The sequence below is a fragment of the Zosterops lateralis genome (genome assembly GCF_965231275.1).
Source record: "Zosterops lateralis genome assembly, chromosome: 34".
Taxonomy (NCBI): Eukaryota; Metazoa; Chordata; class Aves; order Passeriformes; family Zosteropidae; genus Zosterops; species Zosterops lateralis.
In genome coordinates, this window is record NC_139794.1 from 1,144,274 (window position 1) to 1,168,502 (window position 24,229).

Genomic DNA, 24,229 nt, shown 5'->3' on the forward strand with positions numbered 1-24,229 from the left:
GACCTGGTGGGCGGGGCTATTTCAGCACCTGGCCCGGCCGCGCCTTCTCCAGCTTCCGCCGCCGCTCGGCCGGGATCTCGTCCAGGCTGATCCCGTGGTTGCTCGCACTGCCGTGGGGAAAATTCCCCGAAATTTGGGATTTTTCGGGGAATTTGGGGGATTTGGGGATTTTTTGGAGGTTTTTTGGGGTGTTTTTAGGGGGTTTTGGGGGTCTCCACCCCCTCGTTGTGTCCCTGGGCTCAGGAGCTCCTGTGCCTCCCCTCCCCCACCCAGGGACCTCCCCGCAAATTCCAATTCCAAGGGATCCCCCCAAAATTCTTGATGTTCCCCCGAGACCGCCTGAAGTTCCCAGGGACCCCCCAGGGGTAATAACCCCATCCCGTAACCCCACCCCATATTCCTGCCCCATAACCCCACCCCATATTCCTGCCCCATAACTCCTCCCCACCCCACAAACCCATAACCCTGTAACCCCATACTCCATTCACCCCATAACCGCCCCACCACCCCATAACCACCTCATAACCCCACCCCATAACCGCCCCCACCCCATAACCCCACCCCATAACTCCACAACCCCATAACCCCATAGCCCTGCCCCATAACCCCATAACCCCATAACCCCATAACTCCACCCCATAACCCCATAACCCCTCCCCACTCCATAACCCCATAGCTCTACCCTATAACCCTGCCCCATAACCCCAAACTCCATAACCCCAAACCCCATAACCCCACCCTATAACCCCATAACTCCATAACCCCACAACCCCAAAACCCCATAACCCCTCCCCACCCCATAACTCCTCCCCATAACCCCATAATCCCACCCCACAACCCCATAACCCCACCCCATAACCTCACCCCATAACCCCACCCTCTAACCCCATAGCCCCACCCCATAACCCCACCCCATATTCCTGCCACACAACCCCATAACCCCATAGCCCCACCTCATATCCCCACCCCATAACCCCATAACCCCATACCTGCCCCACTGGCCCCACACCCACCCCATAGCCCCACACCCGCCCCATAACCCCATAACAACCCCACTCACCCCGGCAGGAGGTCGGGGGGGGTGGGGATGGGTTTGGTGAATCCCTCACGCCCCACGAGCCAATAGGTGTCCTCTACTCCCTTTCCCTATGGGGTCAGTTATGGGGTCAGTTATGGGGTCAGGGGTCAAGTGTGGGGTCAGGGGTGGGGGACAGCCAGTAGGTGTCCTCTACTCTCTTACTCTGTGGGTTATAGGGTCAGTTATAGGGTATGGGGTCAGTTATGGGGTCACTTACGGAGTATGGGGTCAGTTATGGGGTCAGGGATCATTGATAGGGTCAGGGGTCACTTATGGGGTCAGTTATGGGGACAGGGATCAGTTATGGGGTCAGGGGTCACTTATGGGGTCAGTTATGGGGGCAGGGATCAGTTATGGGGTCAGGGGTCAGTTATGGGGTCAGGTGTGGGGTCAGGAGTCAGTTATGGGGTCAATTATAGGGTATGGGGTCAGTTATGGGGTCAGGGGTCAGTTATGTGATCAGGAGTCAGTTATGGGATCAGTTAAGGGGCTGTGGGGTCAATTTGGGGTGTTTTGGGCTGTATTTTCATGGTTTTACACCATTTTGGGGCGATTTGGGCCGTATTTAGGGTTTCTCAGCTGTTTTAGCGTGTTTGGGGCTGTACTTGGGGTTTTCCAGGCAGTTTTGGGCTCCATTTAGAGTTTTTTGGGGTGTTTCGGGGCAGTTTGGGGCTGTATTTGGGGTTTTCCAGGCTGTTCTGGGCAGTTTTGGGCTCTATTTAGGGTTTTTGGGGGCGGTTTGGGGTGTTTGGGGCTGTATTTTGGGGGATTTGGGGTGTTTGGGTCTGACCTTGAGCTCGGTCTTGCCGCGGATGTCGACCTTGAAGCCCTCCTGCAGCGAGAGCAGGATGGCCACGGTGCGCTGGTTCACATGGATGCGATAGGCTGGGGGGCAGGACAGGGGGGGTTAGAGACCCCAAAACCACCCCAAAATATCCCCAAAACACCCCAAAAACACCCCCCAGCCCGTCCCCAGTGCTCCTGTGCTGGTTCACGTGGATGCGATAGGCTGGGGGGCAGGACAGGGGGGGTTAGAGACCCCAAAACCACCCCAAAATATCCCAAAAACACCCCAAAAACACCCCCCAGCCCGTCCCCAGTGCTCCTGTGCTGGTTCACGTGGATGCGATAGGCTGGGGGGACAGGGGGTTAGAGACCCCAAAACCACCCCAAAATATCCCAAAATATCCCAAAAACACCCCAAAACCCCCCCCAGCCCGTCCCCAGTGCTCCTGTGCTGGTTCACGTGGATGTGATAGGCTGGGGGTCAGGACAGGGGGGTTAGAGACCCCAAAACCACCCCAAAATATCCCAAAAATCAAAAAATTCACCTCAAATCCACCCCAGAAATCCCTAAAACCACCAAAATTACCCCAAAACACCCCTAAAAACCCTAAAACCACCGAAAACACTCCCAAAACAATTCCAAAAAAAACCCCCAAAACACCCCAAAAAACCTGGATGAATGTGTCCCTGTCCCTGTCCCTGTCCCCATGGTGTCCCCATGGTGCTCCCTGTCCCTGTCCCCATCCCTGTCCCCGCAGTGTCCCCACGGTGTCCCCTGTCCCCAGTGTCACTCACTCAGGCTGGTGGACTCCATGCGTGACGTGGTGTTGACGGTGTCCCCACCCCTGTCCCCGTGGTGTTGATGGTGTCCCCACCCCTGTCCCCATGGTGTCCCTGTCCCCACAATGTCCCCACGGTGTCCCCAGTGTCACTCATGCAGTCTGGTGGACTCCATGCATGACGCGGTGTTGACAGTGTCCCCTGTCCCTGTCCCATCATTGTCCCCATGGTGTCCCTGTCCCCTGTCCCCATCATTGTCCACATGATGTCCCCAGTCCCATCATTGTCCCCACAATGTCCCCACAGTGTCCCCAGTGTCACTCATGCAGTCCGGTGGACTCCATGCGCGACGCGGTGTTGACGGTGTCCCCTGACCCCTGTCCCTGTCCCATCCCTGTCCCCACAGTGTCCCCATGTTGTCCCTGACTGTCCCCGTGGTGTCCCCAGTGTCACTCACGCAGTCCGGTGGACTCCATGCGTGATGCGGTGTTGACAGTGTCCCCAGCCCTGTCCCGTGTCCCATTATTGTCCCCATGGTGTCCCCCTGTCCCCGTGGTGTCCCCGGTGTCACTCACGCAGTCCGGTGGACTCCGTGCGTGACACAGTGTTGATGACGTCCCTGTCCCTGTCCCCTGTCCCTGTCCCTGTCCCCATGATGTCCCCAGTCCCATCCCTGTCCCCACAGTGTCCCCACGGTGTCCCCGGTGTCACTCACGCAGTCCGGTGGACTCCATGCGCGACGCGGTGTTGACGGTGTCCCCGAACAGGCAGTACCGCGGCATCGTCAGCCCCACCACGCCCGCCACGCACGGCCCTGGGGGCGGGGCCACGTCAGGGGGCGGGGCCAAAAAGGGGCGTGGCCACAGATGGGGCGGGGTCATGGAAGGAGTTTGGGTCAACAGGCAATGAGCATTCAGGGTTGGCCAAGGAGCTGGGTGTGGCCAAATTGGGTGTGGCCAATATGGGTGTGGTCATTGATGGGTGTGGTCACAAAGGGGCGGGGTCAAAAAGGGGCGGGGTCACACAGGGGTGGGGTCAACAGGCAATGCGCATTGAGTGTTGGCCAAGGAGTTGGGTGTGGCCAAATTGGGTGTGGCCATAGATGGGCGTGGCCTATTTGGGTGTGGTCATAGATGGGCGTGGCCTATTTGGGTGTGATCACAGAGGGTGTGGCCTTTGGGGCGTGGCCCAAAAGGGGAGTGGCCCAAATGGGGCCAACGCGTCACGACCACGTTGAGCGTTGACCAAGATTGGCAAGTTGGGCGGGGCCAAGATAAAAAAATCGGGCATGGCCAACAAGGGGCATGACCATCAAGCCAACACCAGGTGGGCGTGGCTTTTAAGGGCGTGGCCAACACCTCACGATCAACAAGCACCACCCAACCCCACCCATCACCCAACACAAGGCGCCAACCACCCACCACCCAACGCGGGGCGACAACCCCCGAGGGCGTGGCCGGGGCGTGCCGGGGGCGTGTCCGAGCTGACCAATGGGACACAGGGGGCGGGGCCGTACCCGAGTGCAGCCCGATGCGGATCCGCACGGGCACCTCGGGCATGTGGCGCATCTTGAAGGTGCCGACGGAGCTGAGGATGTCCAGGGACATGTTGGCGATCTCACCGGCGTGCCGGTTCCCGTTGCGCTTGGGCAGCCCCGAGGCCACCATGTAGGCGTCGCCGATGGTCTCCACCTGGCGGGGAGGGCGGGGTCAGGGCTGGACACGCCCACTGGGACACGCCCACCTCCCTCAGGAACCTCAGGTGATCTTCATGTGGTGGGCGTGTCGCTTCTTGGTGGGCGGGGCCAAAGGCATGGCTTGGAGTACCATGGGGACACCTTGGCCACGCCCATGGGGCCACCTTGGGCCGGTCCTTGGGGTCACCATGACCACGCCCATGGAGTCACCTTGGGCAGGTCCTTGGGGACACCTTGGGCCGGTCCTTGGGGTCACCATGACCACGCCCATGGGGTCACCTTGGGCAGGTCTGTGGGGACACCTTGGCCACACCCACAGGGTCACCTTGTGCAGGTCCTTGGGGACACCTTGGGCAGGTCCTTGGGGCCATCTTGACCATGGCCACCACCTTGTAGCCACCACCACTGACCCCAACCCCCTTCCTGAGGTGACCACCCATGACCCCACGCCCCCATGACCGAGTGACCACCCCTTGACCGCTGTGGCCACTGTGGTCACCTTGTAGATGCCACCACTGACCCCAACCCTCACCCTGAGGTGGCCGCCCACGACCCCATGACTGAGTGACCACAGCCACCATTATCATGGTCACCTTGATGATGGGACCCCAACTGGCCATCCTGAGGTGACCACCCACGACCCCATGACCGAGTGACCGCCCCTTGACCGCCGTGGCCACCGTGGTCACCTTGTAGACGTCGTGGGAGCCGATGATGGCGTCGAAGAGCGTGTAGAGGTCGTTGAGCAGGTCGACCACCTCGATGGGCTCGCTCATGGCCGAGATGGTGGTGAAGCCCACGATGTCGCTGAAGTAGAGCGTCACCTCCTCAAAGTACTCGGGCTCCACCGGCGTCCCCATCTTCAGCGCCTCGGCCACCGACCTGTCCGGGGGGCAGACAGGGGTCAGCAGGGGTCAGTCAGGGTCAGCCAGGGTCAGTCAGGGGTCAGCCAGGGTCAGCCAGGGGTCAGCAGGGGTCAGTCAGGGGTCAGCAGGGGTCAGCCAGGGTCAGAAAGGGTCACCCGGAGTTTCCAGGGGGTCTTGGTGGTCAAAGAGTGGCCAATGTGGTCATTGGGACGTTCTGGTGACCCCATGGAACCCCATGGAACACCATGGACACCCCAGAGACATCCCATGGAACATCACGGAACCTCATGGAACACCATAGAACACCATGGAACATCCTGGAAACCCATGGAACACCATTGAACATCATGGAACACCATGGAACATCATGGAACACCATAGAAACCCATGGAACATCATGGAACCCCATGGAACACCATAGAACACCATGGAACCCCATAGACACTCCATGGAAACCCCATGGAAAATCATGGAAACCTGTGGAACAACATGGAACACGGTGGAAACTCATAGAACACCATAGAACACCATGGAATCCCATGGAAACCGCATGGAACATCATGGAACACCATAGAAACCCATGGAATCCCATGGAACACCATGGAAATCCATGGAACACCATGGAACCCCACAGGACACCATGGAACACCATTGAACATCATGGAACACCATGGAACACTGTGGAACACCATGAAAACCACATGGACACTCCATGGAAACCCATGGGAACCCCATGGAACACCGTGGAGACCCATGGAACATCATGGAACACCATGGAAACCCATGGAAACCTGTGGAAACTCCACGGAAACTCGTGGGAACCCCATGGAAACCCCATGGAACATCATGGGAACCCCATGGAAAACCATGGAGCATCATGGAATCCCATGGGGTCGATGATGTTGGTGGGGTGAGTGGGGTCGAGGTTGACCACAGGGGTCTCCAAGGGTGGCTTTGACCATCTGCTGACCCATAGGGCTGGGGGGGTCAGTTGGTCAAAGGGTGACCACAACCAGTGACCACTTTGACCTTCTCAGTGATCACCTTGACCTTCTCCTGACCCAGAGGTCTGAGTGGGTCAGTTGGGCAGTTGGTCAAGGTTGACCACAACCAGTGACCACCTTGACCTTCTCCTGACCCACAGGTCTGGGTGTGGTCAATGGGTCAAGGTTGACCCCAATCTGTCCCCAGTGACCACCTCGACCTTGTCCAGCCCCATAGGTCCAGAGGGTGGTCAATGGGTCAAGGTGGTCATTGGGTCAACCTCCTCCTGGTGACCCTCCTCGACCTCTCCTGCCCCACATCTCCCCCCACTGTCCCCTCCTGCCCCACAGACCAGGGCCAGCTCCACACCTGAATGTCCCTCCAACCTTCCACCCCAAACCTCCCATGGGGTGACACCCATGGGGTGACCCCCAGCCCCCTGACCCCCCCCAGCCCCCCTGACCCCGCCCGGCCCCCCGGGGTGACCCACGGCGGCAGCATCTGGGTCAGGAGCTTGTCGGTTTTCTGCTTCTCGATCTCGAGCTCCTCGGTCCTCTCGCGGATCAGGTCCTCCAGGTTGCTGCTGTACTGCTCCAGCATGCGCAGCATCGAGTCGATGATGTTGGTCTTGCGGCCCTTGTTGATGCCCTTGAACTGCCCCACGGGGGATGGAGATGTGGGTCAGACCCACAGAAACCCAAAGAATCCCATAGAACCCCATGGAAACCCACGGAATCTCATGGAATTCCATAGAATCCCATTGAAACCCATAGAATCTCATGGAAGTCCAAGGAACACCATGGAAACCCCATGGAACCCAAAGGAACACCATAAAGACCCATGGAAACCTATAGAACCCCATGGAATCTCATGGAACCCCAGAAAATCCCATAGAATCCCATGGAACCTCGTGGAACCTTATGGAACCCCACAGAACCCCCATAGAACCCCATGGAACCCCACAGAACCCAATGGAATCCCATGGAACCCCATGGAACATCATGGAACCCAATGGAACATCATGGAAACGCATGGAAACCCATGGAGCCCCATGGGTTGGATGATGTTGGTCTTGCGGCCCTTGTTGATGCCCTTGAACTGCCCTGCGGGGGATGGAGATGTGGGTCAGACCCATGGGACACCATGGAGACCGCAAAGGATCCCACAGAACCCCTTGGAACATCATGGAACCCCATGGAACACCATAGAACCCCATGGAACCTCAGAGAATCCCATAGAACCCCATGGAACCCCATGGAAACCTCATGGAATCTCATGGAACCCCAGAGAATCCCGTAGAACCCCATGGAACCCCATAGAACCACATGGAACCCCATAGAAACCTCATGGAACCCCATGGAATCCCATGGAACCCCATGGAACCCAATGGAACCCCATAGAACCCCATGGAACCCCATAGAAATCCCTAGAACCCCATAGAACCCCATGGAACCCCATAGAACCCCATGGAACCCCATAGAAACCCCATGGAACCCCACAGAATCTCATGGAACACCATAGAACCCCATGGAACATCATGGAAACATATGGAAACCCATGGAATCCCATGCGGTCGATGATGTTGGTCTTGCGGCTCTTGTTGATGCCCTTGAACTGCCCCACGGGGGGAGGAGATGTGGGTCAGACCCACAGATACCTCAGAGAATCCCATGGAACCCCATGGAAGCCCATGGAACCCCATGGAACACCATGGAGCCCCATAGAAACCCCATGGAAACCCCATGGAAATCCATAGAACCCCATAGAAACCCCATGGAACTCAATGGAACCCCATAGAATCCCATGGAACTTCAGAGAATCCCATGGAACCCCATGGAACCCCATAGAACCCCATGGAAACCCCATGGAAGACCCACAGGTGTCTCACCTGGTCAAACACCTGGTTAATGGCGGATCTCTTCTTGGGCTGCTCCCTCCAACCCACACCAGTGCCACACCTGCCCCATACTGGTCCCATTGCCCCATACTGGTCCCATACTGGTCTCACCTGTCCCAGGTGTGTCTCACCTGTCCTGCAGGTGTCTCACCTGGTCGAACACCTGGTCGATGGTGGGTCTCTTGTCAGGCTGCTCCCTCCAGCCCACACCAGTCCCATAACCCCATACTGGTCCCAGTGTTCCATACTGGTCTCACCAGTCCCATACTGGTCCCATAAAGGTCTCACCTGTCCCAGGTGTGTCTCACCTGGTCAAACACCTGGTCAATGGTGGGTCTCCTCTCGGGCTGCTCCCTCCAGCCCACACCAGTGCCATAACCCCATACTGGTCCCATACTGGTCTCACCTGTCCCATACCAGTCTCACCTGCCCCAGGTGTGTCTCACCTGGTCGAACACCTGGTCGATGGTGGGCCGTTTCTCGGGTTGCTCACTCCAGCCCACACCAGTCCCATACCTGTCCCATACTTGTCCCATTGCCCCATACTGGTCTCACCTGTCCCGCAGGTGTCTCACCTGGTCGAACACCTGGTCGATGGTGGGTCTCCTCTTGGGCTGCTCCCTCCAGCCCACACCAGTCTCATAACCCCACACTGGTCCCATACTGGTCTCACCTGTCCCATACCAGTCTCACCTGCCCCAGGTGTATCTCACCTGGTCGAACACCTGGTCGATGGTGGGTCATTTCTAGGGTTGCTCACTCCAGCTCACACCAGTCCCATAATCCCATACTGGTCCCAGTGCCCCATACTGGTCCCATACTGGTCTCACCAGTCCCATACTGGTCTCACCTGTCCCGCAGGTGTCTCACCTGGTCGAACACCTGGTCGATGGTGGGCCGTTTCTCGGGTTGCTCACTCCAGCACTCCTTCATCAGGTGGATGCACTCGAGCGGGGCCTGGTCGGCCGAGACCGCGGGGCGGCACAGGGGGGGCGGGCGCTGCACCTTCTCGATGATCTCTGTGGGGTCAGGTTTGGGTTTGGGGTCAGGTGTGGGGTCAGTGTGGGGTCAGTTATGGGGTCAGTGTGGGGTCAGTGAGGGGTCAGGTTTGGGTTTGGGGTCAGTGTGGGGTCAGTGTGGGGTCAGTTATGGGGTCAGTGTGGGGTCAGTGTGGGGTCAGTTATGGGGTCAGTGTGGGGTCAGTGAGGGGTCAGGTTTGGGTTTGGGGTCAGTGTGGGGTCAGTGTGGGGTCAGTTATGGGGTCAGTGTGGGGTCAGTGTGGGGTCAGTGTGGGGTCAGTGTGGGGTCAGGTTTGGGTTTGGGGTCAGTGTGGGGTCAGTGTGGGGTCAGTGTGGGGTCAGTTATGGGGTCAGTGAGGGGTCAGTGTGGGGTCATTTGGGGTCAGGCTTGTGGTCATATTTGGGGGGACAAGGTTAGTTATGGGGTCAGCTCTGAGGTCAATTTGGGGACAGTTTTGGGGTCAGGTTTGGGGGTCAGGATCAAGGGCGGGGTCAGCTTTGGGGTCAAGTCATGGAGTCAGTTTTGGGGTCACTTCTGGGGTCAGTTTGGGGGGGTCAGTTTTGGACTCAGGGGGGTTCAGGGGGGTTTTTGGGAGTCAGGAACTCGTTTTTGGGGTAAGTTTTGTGGTCCTCACCCTCGGGGAGCACCCCCAGCACACAGTAGGGGCTATGGGGGGTTTTGGGGGTCAGGAACCCGTTTTTGGGGTCGGTTTTGGGGTCCTCACCTTCGGGGGGCAGCCCCAGCATGCAGTAGGGGGGGCTCCTGCAGATCACCTCCTGCATGATGATGCCGATGCCGTAAACGTCCCCCCGGAAGGAGCCGCGGCGCTCCAGGGCCTCGTCCCGCAGCAGCTCCGGCGCCGTCCACAGCCGCTCTGGGGGCGGGGCCACGTTTGGACACGCCCACCCAGTCATGGCCACGCCCACCTCCCCAGTAGGCCACGCCCACTCCAAGCCAGGACCCAATGGGAGGTGGTTTGAGGGTGTGTCCGCCTTTAAGCCACGCCCATATCAGATATGGGGTGTGGCATTCTCAGGCCACGCCCCCTACACTATAAACCACGCCCACCATTCAGAGGAGGTGACATCACTGAATGGACAGGCCACGCCCACACACGAGGCCACGCCCCTTTAAGGAGACCCTGCCTTGATTGGGTGGGGTTGGTTCTGGCCACACCCCCTTTTTCCAAGCTCCACCCTCAGGCTGTGAAGCACCACCCACAACTTTGAGGCCACGCCCCCAGTGTAAGCCCCGCCCCAATGCCCCACCCTCACCTATAGGCCACGCTCCAATCTAAAATACAGATCCCCAAATCAAAGGCCACGCCCCTTTCCCTGGGCCACACCCATTCCCAAGGCCACGCCCCTTCCCTTTGGGAAGCCACGCCCCTTCCCTTTAGAGCTGTCCAATTTGCCACACCCAGAGCCACGCCCACCCCAAAGCCACACCCCCTTATGGAGCCCCCATTGATTTCCCTATGGCCACACCCACGAGGCCACGCCCACACGCCCACACCCCCAGCCCCGCCCTCACCGTGGGGCTGCGGGGGCGGGGCCGGCACGCGCTGGGCCTCCAGCAGTTGGTTGTAGCCGTGGTCGGTGACCTTGAGCACGAACCGCCCGTCCACCACGCAGTTCCGGGACTTGAGCCGCCCGTGGACAACGTCCCGATGGTGCAGGTACCGCACGCCCTGCGGGGACAGCGACCGGCGGTCAGCGGCGCGGTGGTCAGCGATGGGGTGGTCAGTGCCGTGGTCAGCCATCGCCGTGGTCAACAATCAACGTCATGGTTGACCATTGTCTTGGTCAACCATCGTCATGGTTGACCATTGCCATGGTCAACAATCAACGTCATGGTCAGCCATTCCCAGGGTCAGCAACACTGTGGTCAACAATCGTCATGGTCAACCATCATCATGGTCAACCACTGTCTTGGTCAACCATTGTCATGGTCAATAATCAACGTCATGGTCAGCCATTCCCAGGGTCAGCAACAGCATGGTCAACCATTGTTGTGGTCCATCATCATCATGGTCGACCATTGCCTCGGTCAACATCATCATGGTCAACCATTGTCATGGTCAGCAATCATTGTCGTGGTCAACAATCAATGCCATGGTCAACCATTGTCATAGTCAACAACGGCATGGTCAACAACGCCATGGTCAGCAATGCCATGGTCAACAACTTCATGGTCAACAACGCCATGGTCAGCAATGCCATGGTCAACGACGCCATGGTCAACAACGCCATGGTCAGCAATGCCATGGTCAGCAATCAACACCGTGGCCACCACCACCCCAATGACCACCAGACCTCCGTGGCCACCCCACGGTCACCAAGGCCACCCCCGTGGTGGTGACCACCTTGATGAGGTCGATGAGGAGCGAGGACTTGAACATCCAGTCGAGCTTCATGTCCTCGTTGCGCAGCAGGTCCTCCAGGCTGCCGCGCGAGCAGTGCTCCGACACGATGGCGAAGATGCCGCAGTCGTGGAAGAAGCCCAGGAACAGGTTCACGTTCTCGTGGCGCAGGTCCCGCAGCTGCCGGGGACACCGGGGGACATCGGGGGACATTGGGGGGACATGGGAATGTGTAGGGTGGGGACAGGTGGGACAGAGCATGAGCCAACAATGTCACATGGCACAATGTCTCCATGACTCAACAATATCCCCAAGACCCAACAATGTCCCATGCCCCTCAATGTCCCCATGGCCCCTCAATGTCCCCAAGATCCCATAATCTCCCATGACCCCTCAATGTCCCCATGACCCTTCACTGTCCCCAAGACCCAATGATGTCCCAATGATGCCCCATGACCCCTCGATGTCCCAATGACCCCTTGATGTCCCCATGACCCAACAATGTCCCCATGACCCTGAATGTCCCCATGACCCTTCAATGTCCCCATGACCCTCAATGTCCCCATGACCCCTCAATGTCCAATAATCCAACAATGTCCCCATGACACAATGATGTCCCCATGACCCCTCAGTGTCCCCATGACCCTTCAATGTCCCCGAGACCCAACAATGTCCCCACGACCCCTTGATGTCCCCATGTCCCAACGATGTCCAATGACCCCTCGATGTCCCCATGACCCAATGATGTCCCAACGATGTCCCCAGCCCCCTCGATGTCCCCAGCCCCTCGGTGTCCCCTCACCTTGCAGAAGGTCAGTTTGGTGGCCGGTTTCAGCTCCGTGTGTTGGTCCCCCGGGAACTTCTTCAGCCACACCCAGTCACCCTGTGGGGGAGGGGAGGGGGGTGAGGCCTCCTCACACCTGGGGACACCTGGGGACACCTGGGGACACTCGGGGACACTCGGGGACACTCGGGGACACACGGGGGACACACAGGGGACACACAGGGGACACACAACACACACCTCAGATCCCACCCGAATTTCCCCCCTTCAAATGGCAGGTGGGAGGAGGGGGAGGGGCGAGGCCGAGGGTGGGATTTTGGGGTCACTCGGGGGGATTTTGGCTCCAGGACTTACCTGCACGGAGGCGACAAGGCCCTGCTGGTTAAACAAGAGCAGGAGGAGGGGGAGGTTGCTGTTGCCCTTCGCGTTATCCTGTGGGAAAGCAGCTGTCAATCAGCGCCCGGGGGCGGGGCCTGGCTGTCAATCAGCGCCCAGGGGCGGGGCCTGGCTGTCAATCAGCGCCCGAGGGGGCGGGGCCTGGCTGTCAATCAGCGCCCCGGGAGGCGGGGCCTGGCTGTCAATCAGCGCCCGAGGGGGCGGGGCCTGGCTGTCAATCAGCGCCCGGGGCGGGGCCTGACTGTCAATCAGTGCCCGAGGGGGAGGGGCCTGGCTGTCAATCATCACCCAGGAGGGCGATGTCAATCATCAGCTGGGGGTGGGGCTGGGAGCAGCTGTCAATCATCCCTCATAGGTGGGATCAGCTGTCAATCATCGCCTCGGGGGCGGGGCTATGAGCCCATGGGCTCATGTCAATCATCTCTCAGGGGCGGGATCAGCTGTCAATCATTGCCTGAAGGGGGTGGAGATTATCTGTCAATCATCACCCAGGGGCGGGGCCATGATCAGCTGTCAATCATCACCCAAGGTCCCCAAGTTGGGGACAGCGGGGTCCCTCCGGAGGTGGCCTCGCCTTGTCGCCCCCGCAGGTGGGGAGGGGGGAGGGGGAGGGGAGGGGGGAGGGGAGGCGGGGAGGGTGGGGGAGGGGCGGGGGAGGGGCAGGGGGCGGGGGGCGGGGTCTCACCTCGGCCACGGCCACGTTGGTGGTGTCGGGCCCGGGGGTGGCGCTGCGGACGCTCTTGTTGTCACCCCCGCTCTGACCCGCCAGGCTGGCGTGGCTGCTGTCCACCTGCGGGGACACCGGGACAGCGTCACTCGTGGGGACAGGTCACACATCCATGTGGCACCGGGGTGTCACTCATGGGGACAGGTCACACATGGGGACAGTGCAGTGACACCCATGGGGACACCAAAGTGTCACTCGTGGGGACAGGTCACACATGGGGACACCAGCAGGGACATGTCACCCATCCATGGGGCACCGGGGTGTCACTCATGGGGACAGGTCACACATGGGGACACCAGGGTGTCACCCACAGGGACAGGTCACCCATGGGGACAGCGCCGTGTCACACATGAGGACAATGTGGTGACACCCACAGGGACATCTGTGTGTCACTCATGGGGACAGTGGGGTGACACCCACAGGGACACCAGGGTGACACCCATGGGATACGTCACCCATCCATGGGGCACCAGGGTGTCACTCATGGGGACAGCGTGGTGACACCCACAGGGACAGCAGGGTGACACTCAGGGGACATGTCACTTGTGGGGACAACAGGGACAGCTGGGCACAGTGTCACTCAGGGGACAGGTCACCCATCCACAGGGACACCAGGGTGTCACTCATGGGGATAGGTCACTCATGGGGACAGCGGGGACAGCGGTGACATGCCGTGTCACTCAGGGGACACGTCACACATGGGGACAGGTCACCCACGGGGGCACCAGGTGTCACCCACAGGGACAGGTCACACATGGGGACAGCGCGGTGACACCCATGGGGACATATCACCCACAGGGACAGGTCACTTGTGGGGACACCAGGGTGTCACTCGTGGGGACAGCAGGGACAGCACCCTGTCACTTGTGGGGACACGTCACCCATCCATGGGGACACTGGGGTGTCACTCATGGGGACAGGTCACACATGGGGACAGCTCCTTGTCACACATGGGGACACCTGGGTGTCACTCATGGGGACAGCGTGGTGACACCCACAGGGACACCAGGGTGTCACTCAGGGGACATGTCACACATGGGGACAGTGTGGTGACACCCACAGGGACACCAGGGTGACACCCATGGGATACGTCACCCACAGGGACACGTCACCTGCGGGGACACCGGGGTGTCACTCATGGGGACAGGTCACACATGGGGACAGCGCCATGTCACTTGTCGGGACATGTCACACATGGGGACACCAGGGTGTCACCCACAGGGACAGGTCACACATGGGGACAGCTCCGTGTCACACGTGGGGACACCTGGGTGTCACTCATGGGGACAGCGTGGTGACACCCGCAGGGACACCGGGGCATCACTCGTGGGGACATGTCACACATGGGGACAGCTCTGTGTCACTCGTGGGGACAGTGTGGTGACACTCACAGGGCACCAGGGTGTCACACAGGGGAAACGTCACCCATTGGGGACCCACCAGTCCATGGGGACACAACAACCACTGGGGACACACCAGCCATGGGGACACGTCACCCCTTGGGGACATGCCAGCCCATAATGTCACCCCAATATTCCTGCTGATGTCCCCATTTTTCCTCCCCACTGTCCCCAATCCCTCCATTGCCCCCCCACTGTCCCCGTTGTCCCCGTGTCACCTGTTTGCTGCTCTGGGTGTTGATGAAGGTCAGGTCCTCCATGGTCAGGATGATTTTGTTGGGGCCCTTCATGAGCTGAGCCTGCTGGATACGGCGCCTGTGGGGACAGCGGGGACATTGGGGACAGTGGGGACAGCGGGGACATTGGATACAGTGGGGACAGTGGGGACATTGGGGACATTGGGGACATCGGTGACATTGGGGACAGTGGGGACATTGGGGATAGTGGGGATGTTGGGGACATTGGGAGCATAGGGGACATCAGGGACAGTGGAGACATTGGGGACATCGGGGACAATGGGGATAATGGGGACATTGGGGATAATGGGGATAATGGGGACATTGGTGACATTGAGGACATCAGAGACACCAGGGACATTGGGGATACTGGGGACACTGGGGACATTGGGGACAGTGGGGACATCAGTGACATTGGGGATATCAGGGACACCAGGGACATTGGGAACATTGGGGACACTGGGGACAGTGGGGACATTGGGGACAGTAGGAACACCAGGGACATTGGGGACACTGGGGACAGTGAGGACACCGAGCTGCCACCAGGGCCACCAGGTGGGGACACAGAACTGCCGAGGTGCCACCAGGGCCACCAGGGCCACTCACCGGATGTGACAGGCCAGGGCGGCGCCGGCCGCGATCAGGGCGGCGATCAGGAGGAACATGAAGAAGACAAAGCCGGCGTCCATCCCTGGGGAGAGACCAGAGTGACCGGGAGTGACCACGGGAGTGACCATGGGAGTGACCATGGGAGTGACCACGGAGTGACCACAGGAGTGACCACAGGAGTGACCACGGGAGTGACCAGGAGTGACCACGGGAGTGACCGGGAGTGACCAGGAGTGACCACGGGAGTGACCTCGGGAGTGACCACGGGAGTGACCACGGGAGTGACCAGGAGTGACCAGGAGTGACCACGGGAGTGACCACAGGAGTGACCATGGGAGTGACCACGGGAGTGACCACAGGAGTGACCATGGGAGTGACCAGGAGTGACCACGGGAGTGACCACGGGAGTGACCCAGGGATGGCCCAAGGGTGACCAGGAGTGACCAGGGGGTTGTGGTCACCTGGTGGAACTGATGTCACCCGGTGGGTGTAGCACTGGAGGTCACCCGTGGGTGGATGTGGGCGGAGCCAAGAGAGGATGGATGGATGGACACATGTGGATGGACAGATGGACACGGTGGACATGGGTGGGTGGTCGGGTGGACACACGGATATGGTGGACATGGGTGGATGGACAGATGGATGGATGGACATGGTGGACATGGATGGATGGATGGACATGGATGGATGGATGGATGGACGTGGTGGACATAGATGGACAGATGGACATGGTGGAGATGGATGGATGGATGGATGGATGGATGGATGGATGGACATGGATGGATGAAGATGGTGGACAGGGATGGATGGACAGATGGACATGGTGGACACAGGTGAACGGTTGGGTGGACACGGGTGCTGGACCACAGCTGGTCCAGAACTGTGGTGACACCACAGCTGACCCAGGACCATGAGTGTCACCACCATGGCCATTCCAGTTCCATGGTGGCACCACCACCACAGAGGTGACACCACAACCACCCCACAACCACGGCCATTCCAGCTCTGTGGTGACACCATGACCATGGTGACACCACAGCTGACCCAGAACCATGAGTGTCACCATCACCACCATGGTCATTCCAGAACCATGAGTGCCACCACCACCATGACCATTCCAGTTCCACAGTGACACCACAACCATGGAAGTGACACCACAACCCTGGAGGTGACACCATACCCACCTCACAACCTCTGACCACCACCACCGTGGCCATTCCAGTTCCACGGTGACACCACGACCACAGAGGTGACACCACACCCACCCCACAACCTCTGACCACCACCACCACCATTCCAGTTCCACGGTGACACCACAACCATGGAGGTGACGCCACACCCGCCCCACAACCTCCCACCACCACCACGGCCATTCCAGTTCCATGATGTCACCACCACCACAGAGGTGACACTCACCGCCGTTGCAGATGGCGCCGGAGTCGAACCAGCAGCCGGCGTCGGTGGCCGGGCTGGCGCTGTGGGGCCAGTGGGGGCTGTGGCTGCGGTAGCTGAGGCCGCGCGTGCCGGGCTCCAGCCCGTAGACCGCCCACAGGTGGTGGCCTTTGCCGTCCGTGTCCAGCACCACGTAGGGCACCGAGACCTCGCCGTCCTGGTCCACGGTGAAGGTCTGGCTGAAGCCCTCCAGGCGGAAGTCGCGGGCGTGGTCGGCCACGCTGGTGCCCATCACCCAGCGGCCGCTGCGGCGCGTGGCCTCCACCGCCGTGGCCAGGAAGTAGATGGAGTTGTAGATGGTGGAGAAGAGAGGGTGGACCTGGTTTGGGGGGGAAAAAGGTGGTGGGCGTGGTCAGGGGATGGTGGTGGGTGGTGCTGGGGTGGGGGGTGGTGGGTGTGGTTGTGGTGGGTGTGGTTATTGCGGGTTGGGTGTGGTCAACTATGATGGTGATGGTCAACCAAGATGGCCATGGTCGTCTCTCATTGGCCATGGTCATCTCCCATTGGCCGTGGTCAAGTCCCATTGGCCATGGTCAAGTCCCATTGGCCATGGTCAACCGAGATGGCCGTGGTCACCTCCCATTGGCCGTGGTCAACCAAGATGGCCATGGTCACCTCCCATTGGCCGTGGTCAAGTCCCATTGGCCATGGTCAACCAAGATGGCCAGGGTCATCTCCCATTGGCCATGGCCATGTCCCATTGGCCATGGTCAATCAAGATGACCATGGTCATCTCCCATTGGCTGTGGTCATATTCCATTGGCCATGGTCAACCAAGATGGCCATGGTCCTCTCTCATTGGCTGTGGTCAACCGAGATGGCCACGGTCATCTCCCATTGGCCGTGGTCAATACAGATAGCCGCAGTCATCTCCGATGACTGACCATTGCCATGGTCATCTCCCATTGGCTGTGGTCACCTCCATCCTAAGTTGGTGGCCATGGCCATCTGTACCCAACCCTCTGGAGATGCCTCCAACCCCCTGGAGATGCCCCCAAATCCCCTGAAGACACCCCAAAACCCCCTCAGGAAACCCCAAACCCCTCCAGACCCCCCTCAAACCTCTCCAAATCCTCCTCAAACCCCTAAAGACACCCCCAAACCCCCTTGAGATACTCTCAAACCCTCTCAAGACACCCCCAAACCCCTCCAGACACCCCCAAACCCCTCCAGACCCTCCCTAACCCCCCCTGTAGACCCCCTCCCCACCTCGGCGGGGTCGAGGTCAGCGGGGACCTCGTAGGCTTTCTTGGCCTCCTCGAAGGCGTCGCGGAAGGAGGCGTCGGGCGAGTCGATGGTGACGGTGAGGACGGCGTCGTAGGCCAGGCGCAGCTTGGTGTTGTTGGCCAGCACGGGGTAGGGCACGCGGCGGTAGGGCAGCGCGAAGGTCAGCGCGTCGTAGGGGATGAAGACGAAGGTGCCGTCGGTCATGCCCAGGTCCTCGGCCTTCTCCAGGAGGACCTTCTGCTCGCGGCCGCCCAGGAGCACCGAGTGCATGCACATCACCACCACTGCGGGGACACGGGGACACGGGGAGGTGGGGAGGTGGCACCGGGAAGTGTCACCTCCCCACACTGAGTGTTGGGGTTGTGGTGGTGGGTTTTGTCTGTGCTGTTTGTTTGTCTGTCTTCATCCATCTGTTCATCCATGTCCGCCGTCTTTGTCCATGCCATCCGTCCGTCTGTCCATCCGTCCATCCATCTGTCTGTCCATCCATGTCCACCATCTTCATCCATGCCATCTGTCCATCTGAGTCCATCTTGATCCATCCTTCATCCATCCATCATCCATCCATCCGTCCATCCATCATCCATCATCTATCCATCATCATCATCCTCATCCATCCATCCATCCATCCCTCTGTCCATCCCTCAATCCATCCATCCCTCAATCCATCCATCCATCCATCCCTCTGTCCATCCATCCCTCCATCCATCTGTCCATCCATGTCCACCATCTTCGTCCATCCATCCGTCTAACTGAGTCTATCTTCATCCATCCTTTATCCATCCATTTGTCCATCTGTCCATCTGTCTGTCTGTCCATCCATCCATCCATCTCCACCATCTTCATCCATCCTTCCCCCTCCCATCTCCGTCCATCCATCCATCCATCCATCATCCATCATTCATTCATCCATCCATCCGTGTCCGCCATCTTCATCCATTCCGTCTATCTGTGTCTGTCTTCATTCATCATTCATCCATCCATTTGTCCATCTGTCCATCCTTCCTTCCTTCCATCCATCCATCCATCCATCCATCCATCCATCCATCCATCCATCCCGGTGTCCATCCATCCCATGTCCACCATCTTCATCCTTCTTTCCCCTCGCATCTCCATCCATCCATCATCTGTCTATCCGTCTGTCCATCCCTCCCTCCTCCATCTCTTCATTTCCACCCCATCCCCATCTCCATCTCCATCTCCATCTCCCTCTCCATTTCCATCTCCATCCCCATCATCTCCACCATCCCCATCATCTCTATCACCTCCATCATCCCCACCATCTCCATCCTCCCCATGCGCACCCCATGCCCACCCCACCTCCATCTCCCACCCCTCACCTCTCACTCCGTCCGCCCTCTGCACCCTCCTCAGCGCCGCCTCCGCCTCCTCCTCGTCCTCTCCGGCCGCGGTGACCACGGTGACCGGCAACCCCCTCGCCCTCAGCTCCCTGGCCAACTCCTGCCCGGTGTCCACCCACAGGTCCTGCGGCGCCGCCACCACGGCCACGTGGGCCCAGCGGAAATACCGCAGCACCGCGTGCAGCACGGCCGCCGGCTCCGGCAACGGCCGCACCAGAGTGACCGCCCCGGCCCCTCCGCACGCCCACGACACCAAGGGCTTGTTCCATGCCGCGGCCAAGAGTCCGGCGGCGCCGCAGGCCGCGGGGTTCAGCGGGCCCACGATGGCGCTGGCGTAGCGCTCCACGCTGACCAGCCCGGCCACGGCCTGCGGCGTGGAGCAGGCTTCGGCCAGCACCACCGCGTCCCACCAGTAGCCGGCGGTCAGCGCCGGGTCGCGGTTGAGCCGAGCCACCGCCAGGCGCGAGGCCACGTCCGGCAGGGCCCGCGCCAGCACCGGGTCGCAGCTCCAGGGGCCCAGAACGCCCACCTTGAAGGTGGCGGCCAAGGAGGGTTGGGGACAGGGGACGAGGAGGAGGAGGAGCAGGAGGAGGAAGGGGACGGGGGACAGCGGGGAAGGCCACCGGGGGTGGTGGGACAGCAGCAGGAGCAGGAGGGGAGGGGGCGTCAGGCGGGAGGGGGGGAAGGGGTGGGTGGTGTCACCACCATGGTGGGAGGTGTCACCATTGTGGGAGGTGTCACCATCATTGGAGGTGGCAAAGCTACAGGAGGTGTCACCATGGGAGGTGACACCATGGTGGGAGGTTCCAAAGCCATGGGAGGTGTCACCATGGTGGGAGGTGTCACCATCTTTGGAGGTGTCACCATTGTGGGAGGTTCCAAAGTCATTGGAGGTGTCACCATCATTGGAGGTGCCAAAGCCATAGGAGGCGTCACCATGGTGGGAGGTGTCACCATGGGAGGTGACACCGTGGGAGGTGACACCATGGTGGGAGGTGACACCGTGGGAGGTGACACCATGGTGGGAGGTTCCAAAGCCATGGGAGGTGTTGCCATCACAGGAGGTGGCAAAGCCACAGGAAATGTCACCATGGTGGGAGGTGTCACCATCATTGGAGGTGTCACCATTGTGGGAGATCCCAAACCCACAGGAGGTGTCACCAGAGGAGATGTCACTGTCATAAGAGATGTCACCGTCACGGAAAGTGTCACTGTGGGAGGTGCCACCACGGGAGGTGTCACTGCTGTCAGAGATGTCCCTGTTGTCGGTGTCACCACAGGACGTGCCACCACCATTGGAGGTGCCACCATGGCAGATGTCCCTACTGGAGAGGCCACCACCATCATGGGAGATGTCACTGGGGGAGGTGGCACCGTGGGAGGTGGCACTGTAGGAGATGTCACCATTGGAAATGTCACCGTTGGAGGTGCCACCACCATGGGAGGTGTCACCATTGGAGGTGACACCGGAGGAGATGCCACCACGGCATGTGATATCACAGGAGCTGCCACCACCATGGGATGTGTCACTGTGGGATGTGACGCCACCATCAGAAATGTCATTGTTGATGTCACCAGTGGAGATGCCACCATTCTTGGAGATGTCACTGCTGGAGATGCCACCACGGCAGATGCCACCACAGTGGGACACGTCCATGTGGGAAATGTCACCATTGGAGATGTCACTCTTGGAGATGTCACCACCATGGGAGATGTCACCATTGAAGATGTCACTGCTGGAGATGTCACCACGGCAGATGCCACCATGGCAGATGCCACCACAGTGGGACATGTCCGTGTGGGAAATGTCACCATTGAAGATGTCACTGCTGGAGATGTCACTGCTGGAGATGCCACCACCACGGGAGGTGCCATCATGGGATGTCACTGGAGGAGAGGTGCCACCACCGTGGAAAATGTCATTGTGGCTGATGTCACCCTGCGAGATGCCACCACGGGATGTGTCACTTCTGGAGATGCCACCGTGGCAGGTGGTGGCACAAGAGGTGTCACCACTGTTGGAGATGTCACCATGGGAGATGACGTCATGAGCAGAGCCACCAACATGAGAGTTGTCACCCTGAGAAATGTCACTGTGGGAGATGTCACCTTGGCAGGTGCCACCATGAGAAATGTCACCATGAGAGATGTCACCTTGGCAGGTGCCACCATGAGAAATGTCACCATGAAAGATGTCACCACCAGTGTTGGAGATGTCACCGTGTGAGTTGTCACCGTAGGAATTGTCACTCTTCTGAGAGATGCCACCATGGCTGAGGCCACCAGAGAAAGTGTCACCACCATGAGAAATGTCACCGTGGGAGGTGCCACCACCGTGGGAAATGCCACTGCAGGAGATGCCACCATCATGGGAAATGTCACTGTAGGAGGTGCCGCCACCATTGGAGATGCCACCACCATTGGAGATGTCACTGCTGCAGGTGCCACCATGGGAGACGATGCCACGGGAGGTGCCACCATCATGGGAAATGTCACTGTGGGAGGTGCCACCACTGTGGGAAATGCCACCACTGTTGGAGATGTCACCACGGGAGAGGCCACCATGGGAAATGTCACCACAGGAGATGATGCCACCACTGTTGGAGATGTCACTGCTGCAGGTGCCACCGTGGGAGACGATGCCACAGGAGGTGCCACCACTGTGGGAAATGTCACTGTGGGAGGTGCCACCACCCTGGGAGATGATGCCACCACTCTTGGAGATGTCACCATGGGAAATGTCACCGTTGGAGGTGCCACCACCATTGGAGATGTCACTGCTGCAGGTGCCACCCTGGGAGATGATGCCACCACTCTTGGAGATGTCACCGTGGGAAATGTCACCATGGGAAATGTCACCACTGTTGGAGATGTCCCTGTCGGAGGTGCCACCACCGTGGGAAATGTCCCCACAGGACGTCCCGGTGTCCCCACAGGACGTCCCGGTGTCCCCACAGGATGTCCTGGTGCCACCTCGGCCGCTGTCCCCGCTGTCCCCAGCGCTGTCCCCAAGGCGCCGCATGTCCAGGCTGTGCCGGGGTGTCCCTCAGGCCCGGGGGTGGCCGGAGGTGTCCGGAGATGTCACCATGGTCACCGTGGGGGTCACCTGGGGGACACACGGTGGTCAGTGGGGGGGTCAGGGGTCCTGGGGGGGTCAGTGGTCGGGGCAGGGGTCAGTGGGAGAGGTCAGTGGGGGGTCAGTGGTCACTCAGTGGTCAGTGGTCACTGGGGGGGTCAGTGGTCAGTGATCAATGGCCAATGGGGGTCAGTGTGAGGGGTCAGTGGTCACTGGAGGGCCAGTGGTCACTCAGTGGTCAGTGGTCATTCAGTGGTCACTGGGGGATCAATGGTCAGTGGTCACTAGGGCGTCAGTGGTCACTCAGTGGTCACTGGGGGGTCAGTGGTTACTGGAGAGCCAGTGGTCGCTCAGTGGTCAGTGGCCATTCAGTGGTCACTGGAGGTCAATGGCCAGTGGCCACTCAGTGGTAACTGTGTGGTCACTGGGGGGTCAATGGTCACTCATTGGTCACTCATTGGTCACTCATTGGTCACTCAGTGGTCACTGTGTGGTCACTGGGGGGCCAGTGGTCACTGGGGGGTTCAGTGGTCACTCAGTGGTCAGTGGTCACTCAGTGGTCACTCAGTGGTCACTAGGGGGTCAGTAGTCAATGGTCATTTAGTGGTCACTCAGTGGTCACTCATTGGTCACTCAGTGGTCACTGTGTGGTCACTGGGGGGTCAGTGGTCACTCAGTGGTCACTCAGTGGTCCCTCAGTGGTCACTCAGTGGTCACTGGGGGGTCAGTGGTCACTCAGTGGTCACTCAGTGGTCCCTCAGTGGTCACTCAGTGGTCACTGGGGGGTCCTGACCACGTTCCCATTCCCGGGGGGAGGAGGGGAGGGGGGGGGTCAATGATCCTGCCCCCCCCATTCCCATAATCCCCCGCGGCCCCGCTAATCCCGGGGGGGGGGGGAGGGGCTAAACCCGGGCTAATCCGCCCCTCCCCCACCTCGGGCGGGGCCACCTGAGGGGACACGGGGGGGAGGGGACACACCTGAGGGGGGGGACACACCTGGGGAGGGGACACACCTGGGGACACACCTGGGGGGGGGCACACCTGGTGTCACTTGTCTGTCCTGTATCACCTCTGCCCACTGTCACCTATGTCACACACCTGGTGTCACCTGTGCCCTGTCTCACCTGTGTGACACACCCAGTGTAACCTGTCCCCATTGTCACCTGTGCCAGGTGTCCTGGTGTCCCCTGTGAGTGTCAGGTGTCCATCCCCACTGGTGTCACCCCTGGCCTGGTGTCACCTGTGTGACACACCCAGGATCACCTGTGCTCATTGTCACCTGTCCCCAGTGTCACCTGTCCCCATTGTCACCTGTCCCAGGTGTCCCCCTGTCCCCTGTGAGTGTCGGGTGTCTGTCCCCCTCGGTGTCCCCCCCTGGCCCGGTGTCACCTGTGTGACACAGCCAGTGTCACCTGTGCCCATTGTCACCTGTGCCAGGTGTCCCCTGGTGTCCCAGGTGAGTGTCGTGTGTCGATCCCCCCCGGTGTCCCCC

The 24,229-nt window shown here is 59.8% G+C and overlaps 1 protein-coding gene across 1 annotated transcript; it reads right to left on the bottom strand.

Annotated features, from left to right (window-relative positions):
• Positions 1-16: 16 nt before the first annotated feature.
• Positions 17-22,683, bottom strand: LOC310921460 (retinal guanylyl cyclase 1-like; the record flags this gene model as incomplete). The annotated part of the gene is made up of 19 exons (XM_083881590.1): positions 17-107; positions 1,061-1,146; positions 1,869-1,963; positions 3,360-3,458; positions 4,161-4,335; positions 5,030-5,222; positions 6,681-6,844; positions 8,958-9,106; positions 9,832-9,981; positions 10,641-10,797; positions 11,473-11,649; positions 12,272-12,352; positions 12,608-12,685; positions 13,335-13,439; positions 14,995-15,091; positions 15,619-15,703; positions 17,038-17,392; positions 18,283-18,584; positions 19,641-22,683. 19 exons carry the CDS (start codon positions 22,681-22,683, stop codon positions 17-19), a joined length of 5,682 nt encoding a protein of 1,893 aa, XP_083737716.1.
• Positions 22,684-24,229: the final 1,546 nt, after the last annotated feature.